The sequence below is a fragment of the Berghia stephanieae genome, chromosome 7, assembly GCF_034508935.2.
Source record: "Berghia stephanieae isolate SIO BIC M18660-M18661 chromosome 7, UCSD_Bste_1.3, whole genome shotgun sequence".
Taxonomy (NCBI): domain Eukaryota; kingdom Metazoa; phylum Mollusca; class Gastropoda; order Nudibranchia; family Aeolidiidae; genus Berghia; species Berghia stephanieae.
This window is the reverse complement of record NC_088366.1, coordinates 56,777,111-56,787,110: the sequence shown is the minus strand read 5'-3', so window position 1 is coordinate 56,787,110 and position 10,000 is coordinate 56,777,111. Positions and strand designations below refer to the sequence as shown.

The window sequence follows — 10,000 nt, the reverse complement described above, 5'->3', positions numbered from 1 at the left end:
TGCTCAAACGCTGCTGAGAGTAAACTGAGGTGGGAAAAACAGGGAAAAGCCAAAGAAAAATAAAATGGGATATTTGGCATCCCCGAAATATGCAATACAAACTATCAAGACGACACCATATTTTTTTTTCTGTTTCTCTTGGGTACGAACATCACCAGTAAACACTCAGTATGGCTGAGTCAGTCAGTTTATTAGAACTCTGATTGTCTTCCGTTACATGATGGGACTGCTGCACCACTGAGATGCCAAATGCATCCTTTCATCTGTCCTTACCTTGACACCAGATTGTTCTGAGCCTGCAGCGTGTCCTTGACATGTCTGAAATAGTGGGATGAGTAGATGCGTCGTTGCAGCAAAAGGAAAACAAAACACACAACGTCCCAAGCCAGACCAGCGTCGTCCCTCTCTACTGCACACGTTGCCTTGGATGCTGTTGAGGTTAGAGGAGAAATTTAAACGTTGCTTTATCAGTTTCTTACTAAGTCTTAGTTGAGCTTTTATATAGCGCAATATCCAGTACACATGCTCAAAGTGCTTTACAGCAGGTCCCAGGCCAACAGCAACATTTAACATTCAGGACGGGCCATAATGCCTGTGAGGCGATATTACAATTTTTTGGGACAGATGCAATGCTGTTAACAGCCAGGTACTCATTTTACACCTGAATAAGGTGAGAGAATGTGAGTAAAGAGCCTTCTCCAAGTACTCAACTATGCGCCGAATGAGGCTCAAACCCAGGACCTTCCTATCCAAAATTGAGTGTCATACCACTTGACCACATAGCCACACATAGTCCTTAAACACTGCAAACAAAAGTATCAATATTTTTTTTAATTAATGGATACATTAAACAAAATCTGCATCCATCTGCATTCGTAAATAATCCATTTAACAAATATTTGATATCAACAGGAATCATCATGTTTTCCAAGTGAGGAAATCAAAAGTTTATAATCTTGTTGAAGGGAAATACCTATAATTGACTAGCATTGAACTACTCATCCAAAGAGGAAAGGAGTCGAAATTGTGCCAAATGTAGATATTCAAAACATTAGCATTGTATTGTGTTAGTTACTTGTAATTAATTAATTCATTCATTCATTCATTCACTCACTCACTCACTCACTCACTCACTCACTCACTCACTCACTCACTCACTCACTCACTCACTCACTCACTCACTCACTCACTCGTTCCTTCGTTCGTTCATTCATTCGTTTGTTCGTTCGTTCGTTCGTTCATTCGTCCATTTGTTCATTCGTTCGTTCGTTCGTTCGTTCGTTTTTTCATTCGTTCGTTCGTTCATTCGTTCATTCATCATCCATTCATTCATTCATTCATTCATGTTTTTATCTATTTATTTATTTATTTATTTATTTATTTTATTTTTTAGCAAATGTCAGTGACAATCATCTGTATGGCAACTCAGGCTCTCGTGTAGGTGGAAACAATATCTAATGACCTTCAACTATTCCACTTTTATCATTATTTCTCCGTTTGTTACAAACTGTTGACTTTTCGCATTTATCATATTTTAATCAACATTCCCATCTTATCGTGTTTTGAACTTCAAAACGTATTAAAATATGAGAAATCATACTGGTTGGCAAGCCTGCTTTTATTTAAACAATAGGATTCAGTAGTCTGATGTCACTCCGCCAGGCAATGGCGGCCATCTTGGTTCTAAACAAAGAAAATCATTACTTTTTATTCTTCATGCTGGCTAGAACTTTTCATTCCCTTTTCATATGCCTTTTGATCAGAATGTGTAAAAGTCAAAACATGATCAAATTTATGTGTTTTTTTCCCTCTAGAAGCGTTTTTATGTTAGCCGCAGAAATATTTCATACGGGCGTCCGCCATTGTTCCGATAGTTTAGAGCCAGTGTTACTAAGTTACCATGCGTCATTAGGAAGGAAGTTACGTTACGACTATTGAATCCTATTACGTTTCAATCTTACCGGGAGGATCTTTTGCATTGGTTAGGAGACAGTTGATTCCAAATAACTGTACAAGCCAGCACATACTGTTGTCTATGACTTCGTTGATATATACACAACCAATCAGCTGTAAAAATTACCACAAGACATTTTGTGTTTAACACAAAACTTATTCTAACTGTATTTAATAATAATAATAATAATTATGTAAATCATTTATACTGCACCTATTTCAGATACAAACAACTCTAGGCACCTTTTCAATACAAACATCAAAGCTACAATAACAGGTCATAGGTCCACAAAACATGAATAAGACATTCATATCATGAAAAATAATCCATAAACAGAAACTGATTTTAATCGATCAAATATTTCCCTATAAAATAAGTCTTAATACTTGTCTTAAAATAGATAAATAACCCCAAGGGGAAATTTGTCTTTAAGGTCTATTCCAAGGGAAGATTGGAATAACCCAGGCATCAGCCGCAGAGCAGCGTCGCAAAGTGAGCTAGAGCGAGGTCACACAAGGCAGTGGCGGGTGATTGAACTCGGTACCTTTCGTGTAGGAAGCAAAGACCGTGTCACTGAGCCACGCTGCCCCCTATTGCATTTTCTTAAGGAAATTGGAGAGTTCCAAACAGAAATGTTATCTGGTTTACTTTTTGTACTTAGTAATTTGAATATCAGTCCTCAATTGTGTCACCTTGAATGTCTATGAAATTCATAAAATAATATTATAATAATAATATAATAATAATAATAATAATAATAATAATAATAATAATAATAATAATAATAATAATAATAATAATAATAATAATAATAATAAATATATAATATATAATATAATAATAATAATAATATATTAAATTAATAATAATAATAATAAATAATAATAATAATAAATAATAATAATTATAATAATAATAATAATAATAAAAAATAGATCTTTATTGTCCATAAATATGGCTATGTGTCATTTATTTACACTTGTTATAACGTTATATGATAACTATAACATTGAACAGATATTTCACTCCTACTAATTTTTTCTCTCTCTCTCTCTCTCTCTCTCTGTATAAATGATTTGCCGTGTAAAAAACTACAGAAACAATAATTTTGTGACAGGATATGTGAATCTCGTGGACAAAATCATAATACGACTGACAAAAATCAAATTTATTTTTGCATGAAGAACAAGAATCTTTAAAAAGTGCAACTTCAAAAAAAAATCATTTAAAAAAAAAAATTTTTAATATATGACTTTTGAGATATAAATTTTAACATTGAGTCATTTTTAACGGTACTTCAGAATTGCATGACCAAAATATTGTGTTTGAAGTTGTAATCCAAGTAAAAAAAACAATTATGTTAACAACTAACATTTCGGGTCTCCCTTTGCAAAAATAAAAGATTCAGCAGCATGTAAGAAACTTGGAACAAATGGATGGTGTTAAAAAAAAAAACCTGTAGATGATTTCTAGATTTATATTTTATCCTCAAAAGATTGATTGATTTTGATTTTAATGGTTTTACTGTGCTTGCAACACATTTAAGTTATATCAGCGCCAGTAAAAAGGAAGAAAATGGGATGGTAAAAGTTCTAGAATTACAATTAAAGCACCCAAGAGACAGTAAGACAAAGGGGAACTGGGAACAAATAGGGATTAGATGTAGATTCCAAGAGCATACCACCAATGGGCTTAGTTTGAGATCACCTTTAACTATAATAAGTCTCATCCGGACACGAGCACAAAATCCAACAAAGAGGAATACACTCAAATGCTTACATTATACATTCAAAATAACAAATATAACAATACATAACAGAGAGATGATTTGCAAGGGAAAAAATATCATCTCCCAAAACAATAACTATGCATTTGACTGTTTCCCTCCCAGTCAGGACTCCGGCCAGGGCCAGAAAAAAAAACCAAGTAATCTCATTCCGAGACAAAGACAGAAAGCATTTTGGAAAACAGATATAGGGGGATAGAAGACACAGTATGTACCTCCCTGCCCACTATGGGAGGTCAGGAACCCCACCCAGTATCCTCAAAAGCAAAACATTTACCTGCAGTAGAGCTTTCATGCACAAGACCAGGATGGTGTAGAATATGAGAATATTCCACCTGAAAATACAACCAAGGAAATTCATCATTAACTATATATACATATATATAAATATATATATATATATATATATCTATATATATATATTATATATATATATATATATATATACATATATAGAATACAAATTGTCACTCACATTTTTTTATGCCGAGACGATTCGTTTCTGTGTCTCTTTACACGTCCTCAGTCAGCGTAATCCTTAATAATGTCAGAATGATGAAGACTCATTTTACACCTGAGTACAGTGAGAGAAAGTGAGTAAAGAGCCTTTTCCACGGACTCAACTATGCGCCGAGCAAGGCTCAAACCCAGGAACTTCCAGTCAGAAAGCGAGTGTCATACCACTAAACCACATTGCCGCACAATATGTACGACCCTACCTGTCAATCGCAAAGGCCGGTAGACCAATCAATATGTGGTAGGTAGGCCATGAGAAAAAAGGTACCCAAACTTACATTCTCAACATTGTGCGCAGTGGCTTCAGGAAGAATTCCGACCCGTACCACATGAAACCAAAGACTGCGATGACATAGCCCAATGAAAAGATGTTGATGCGAGACACACCAGTGATGAAGACGATTGCCATGGTCACCCAGAACATATACTCAAACACAAAGACCTTGAAGCTATTCATGGTTGTTCTGAAGAATAGAAGAAAGAAAAAAAACAATTCAATCGACGCATTGTTTTGTTTGTAAAATAAAAACTTGAAGCTGTTCCTGTCACTGTCACTTCTTTTATTTTTACTTACTTAGTTCGTCTGAACTCAGGACCAGAATTTGCCATTTTTAAAACCAAATATAAAAAAAACTTGCTATATTTTAATGTCAAAATGGCAAAAGGAAATTGAGTTTAACAGGGGGATGGAGGCTTTCTTATCAAATCACATCATTCTTATTACATATATTATTTGTCTGAACTCAGGACCAGGATTGCCAATTTGCCATTTTTAAAACCAAATATAAAAAAAACTTGCTATATTTTAATGTCAAAATGGCAAAAGGAAATTGAGTTTAACAAGGGGTGGAGGCATTTTTCTTAAATCACATCATTCTTATTTGTTATTGCAAATGAGCACAAATTACTACAATCAATCAATTAATCAATTAATCAATCAATCAATCAATCAATCAATCAAATCAATCAATCAATCAATCAATCAAATCAAATCAAATCAAATCAATCAATCAATCAATTAATCAATCAATCAATCAAACCAATCAATCAATCAACCAATCAATCAATCAATCAATCAAACCAATCAATCAATAAATAAATTAATCAATCAATCAATTAATCAATCAATCAAATCAATCAAATCAATCAATCAATCAGATCTTACTGAGCCTCGGTGGTGAAATCATCCACAGGATTGGGAGCTTCCTCTTCCACATCGTTCAAGATGTCTTTGTTGTTGCCTCCCCCGTATTCTTCCATCTTGGCCGGTTTGTTCTCCAAGTAGAATGGGAACGACTGCAGGCACACAAGCAGAAACTGCAGGGTATCCACTGCGCATCGGAAGAAGAAAGAATGAGATTATTTTACAAACACTATAGTTTGAGGGTTGATCTGCTTGGAGGTCCTAAAAATTCAGTTAGTATAGCAAGCAGTCGCAAAGAGAGTGGTATTGATTCCGAGTGTAGTCAAAACTTTGTTCGGACCACCTCTCTGCTCACCCAGCAGTGATTGGGTAGCTGGGTCTGCTTGATCTGGTGGAAAGTATTTTGTGATAGACTTGTACCTATCTAAAGGATAGCAAGCAATTGCTAGTGTCTGTTTAATTATATAGAAATCAAGATGAACTCCGTCTCAATGGACCTTCTGACTCTGCAGACTATTTTAAAATTTTTTAAAATTAAAAAATTAAAACATTCCCTGTATTCATCATCCACTGGGGGAAATTTTTCTCTAGAGTCTATTCCAAGGGAAGACTGGAATAACCCAGGCGTCAGCCACAGCACAGCGCCCCAAATTGAGCTTGGGCAAGGTGACTTGCTCGAGGCTGCACAGCGCAGTGGCAAGTGATCAGTACCTTTCGGGTACGAAGCAAAGACCTTACCGCTGCGCCACGGTGACCCTGCTGACCCTAATTTGGAGAATCATCCAATTGGATTCAGTAGTCTGATGTCACGCTGCCCGGCAACGGCGGCCATCTTGGTTCTAAACAAAGAAAATCATTACTTTTTATTCTTCATTCTGGCTGGAACTTTTCATATGTCTTTTGACCAGAATGTGTAAAAGTCAAAACATGATCAAATTTATGTTTTTTTTCCTCTGGATACGCTTTTATGCTCGCCGGAGAAATATTTCATACGGGCGTCCGCCATTGTTCCGATAGTTTAGAGCCAGTGTTACTAAGTTACCATGCGTCATTAGGAAGGAAGTGACATTACGACCATTGAATCCTATTGGACCTCACTTTTTTCATTTTTTTATCATTAGTGATTGCAGTAAAGGTAATTTTCAGCAATTTGTTGGGTTCGCTATCTGACTAATCTATTATATTTTTGGGAAATAAACGGTTTTTTTATGATTAGTGATTGCAGTAAAGGTAATTTTCAGCAATTTGTTGGGTTCACTATCTGACTAATCTATTATATTTTGGGGAAATAAACGCTTTAGTAAGCCGATGACTCCTTGTTCATCCACTGAATCAGTCATCACCAGTATTTATAATTGACAAGAAGATGGTTTTCCTACATCATGAAAAAAACTCTTTCTCAATATTGCCTTTTTTGTATATACGACTGAGGAATTTTAGGTGTTTTCCTCTTATGGTTCTAAGGAGAGAAGAGTGTCTTATATCTGTTTGGTCCAATACTTCCTTGTAAAATATGATACTTTCAGTTAGAATATACATCTACTGAAAAGTAAATCAAAACTGCATTTCAATCCGCATTTGAAAAGGGAAAAGAAAATTTCTCTTTCAAAATAAATTGAAATCACGAGAATTCACATTTCTTACCGATGAGTTTTTGGGCCATGGGTGGTTGATTGTAATCAGGTAAGTACAACCAGATGCCGAGATTCTGACGGAGATGAACAACCCAGGGATATTCTATGGTTAAAAAAAAGAAAGGGAATACAAGACAAGGAAACGTTACAATAAAATCAAAATAAATCTTATTTCATTCCCTTTATTTACGTCCAAGATAAAAATGTGCAGCAAACTATCTCAAAACTCTTATTACCTCTTCTTCTTCTTCATCTTTCAGCTTATCCTGCATTTTGCAAGGTGCCATAATTGAATGCCACATCTCCATGCATTTTGGTTCAGAGCATCACCTTCCTCAAAATTCTATTACAACAGAGTGAATCGGATGCGAAAAAAATAATTTAAGATGATAATAAAAAAGTAAACTAATATAATGACAGCAAATTTTGGGGATTTTTTTTAATGATCTTCAGTTCTTTTTTGTTTTAGTTGTTTTGTTGGTTTTTGTTTTTTTTGTTGTTTTTTTTGTAATTTAAGAAAATATATTAACCAATTTACGGTTCTAAATGGAAACCAAGGACCTCTAGCAACTAGACAGGCAAGAAAATTACCTCAATGAAAAAACACAGTAAATATTCAAACTCCCAATACACACCCCTAAACAGAATCTGAGGACATCCAAAAACTGGACAGGCAATGAAATGTCCTCAATGAAAATCACATCATCGAAATTCAAACTCACGGATACACGCCCCCTCTGAAGAATCTGAGGACATCCAAAAACTGGACAGGCAAAATAATGGCCTCGTGGAGGGGAAAAAAAATGCACACACATATAGACTCAAACTCACCTATACATGCCCCTAACGGGAATCCGAGGACTTCCAAAAACTGGACGGGCAGCATAATGGCCAGGATAAGTTTGTACAAAGGCCACAACCTGCCGCAGTTGACTCGCTTCATGATGAGGAACCAGGCCATCAAGATGATGTATATGACAGAGACGGCGTCGACACGGACACTGATAGTGATGGCAGTCATGACAAAACAACACTGGGGAAGAAGAGCAGAGACGTAAAGTAGAATAAACCCTGGGAAAAAATCTCACCTTTATCGATATGGCGGCTATGTGGTCTAGTGGTATGACACTCGCTTTCGGATCGGAAGGTCCTGGGTTCGAGCCTCGCTCTGCACATAGTTGAGTCCTTGGAGAAGGCTCTTTATTCACATTCTCTCACTGTACTCAGGTGTAAAATGATTACCTGGCCGTTAACAGCGTTGTCTCTGTCCCAAAAAATTTGTAATATCGCCCGACAGGTGTCATGTCTCGTCCTACATGTTATGTGTTGCTGTTGGCCAGGGACCCCTTGTAAAGCACTTTGAGCACGTTAAGTGGATATAGCGCTATATAAAATCTCAAATTATACCTGGAACTGATCTCAGCCTCTTTGTGTGTGAAGCGTGCTCTACCAACTGAGCAATCGGGACCTCCAGTTCTTTGGGATTGGAGATACAAAAAATACTCATCACTTAGGGAACAGCTTGGACGGTAAATGACGGTAAACTCACCTCAAGCCCAAACTTGTAGAAAAAATAGTTCGCAAAGAATTTAATGCAATTCTTGACACTCTCGTCTGCCTTGGGGCGTGTCGTTTCTGGGAAGATGATGCCTTGTTTGGGACGTTCGTGATTAGGGTGATTGTAGTGCTGGCGCTGGTGATAACGGATGACGCTCTCAAAAGCAACCAGGAACATCAAGAGCAAATAAAGCTGTTGAAGAATACAACAACAAAAATATAGTTAATAGTAAAGCTAGAACAGTTGATGATGGCGATGATGATGATGATGATGATGATGATGATGATGATGATGATGATGATGATGATGATGATGGCGATGATGATGATGATGATGATGATGATGATGATGATGATGATGATGATGATGTGATATTAATAATAATAATAATAATAATAATAATAATAATAATAATAATAATAATAATAATAATAATAATAATAATAATAATAATAATAATAATTTAATAATAATAATTTATTATTATATTTATTATTATTATTATTATTATTATTATTATTATTATTATTATTATTATTATTATTATTATTATTATTATTATTATTATTATTATTATTATATTATTATTATTATTATTATTATTATTATTATTATTATTATTATTATTATTATTATTATTATTATTATCATTATTATTATTATTATTATTATTATTATTATTATTATTATTATTATTATTATTACTATTTATTATTTTACTATCATTACTATTATTATTATTATTATTATTATTATTATTATTATTATTATTATTATTATTATTATTATTATTATTATATTTAATTTATTATTATTATTATTATTATTATTATAAATTTCATTATTATTATCATCATAATCGTCATCATCATTATCATCATCATCATCATAATGACTGTCGATCAGTTACATACTTACTCTTTCGTAATGAACTAACGTCATGCCGGCAGTTTCTATTTTGGTGAGTCCAAACCAAACAGCGTTGTTCTCAATGGTGCTGTTACTTGATGGGGGGATTCCACTCGATGTTGGGACAACAGTGGTCGTGGTGATGGGGGTGGTGGTGGTTGTGGTTGTGGTGATATTGGGGTCATAAGTTGTTGCGTTAATGCTGCTGACATTGACTGGTGAGACAGTCATGTTTGGGGAAATAGTAGTAGATACTAAATTGGTCAGGTTGGCGACAGAGGCATTAAGGAAATCAGTACCATTGATTAGGAGGGATTTTCGAACGCCATCCACCGTCGCATTCTTTGGGTCTTTCTGTGAAATATCAACATGTGAACAATAGTATTCATATAGATCTAATACATCCATACATCCATACATTACCATATCATACAATACCATACATCCATACCATACCATACATCCATACATCCATACATTACCATATCATACAATACCA

At 34.8% G+C, this 10,000-nt stretch overlaps 1 protein-coding gene across 1 annotated transcript in view; it reads right to left on the bottom strand.

Annotated features, from left to right (window-relative positions):
• Positions 1-10,000, bottom strand: part of LOC144976591 (piezo-type mechanosensitive ion channel component 1-like) — a 168,523-nt gene that overhangs the window by 40,425 nt on the left and 118,098 nt on the right. Inside the window, exons 26-34 of the mRNA XM_078920886.1 lie at positions 9,511-9,855; positions 8,584-8,784; positions 7,866-8,067; positions 7,045-7,137; positions 5,422-5,587; positions 4,535-4,720; positions 4,018-4,075; positions 1,962-2,067; positions 274-430 (exon numbers count right to left, since the gene is read on the bottom strand). Coding sequence (XP_078777012.1) covers positions 274-430; positions 1,962-2,067; positions 4,018-4,075; positions 4,535-4,720; positions 5,422-5,587; positions 7,045-7,137; positions 7,866-8,067; positions 8,584-8,784; positions 9,511-9,855 — 1,514 coding nt within the window. The remainder of the gene's footprint in view (positions 1-273; positions 431-1,961; positions 2,068-4,017; positions 4,076-4,534; positions 4,721-5,421; positions 5,588-7,044; positions 7,138-7,865; positions 8,068-8,583; positions 8,785-9,510; positions 9,856-10,000) is intronic.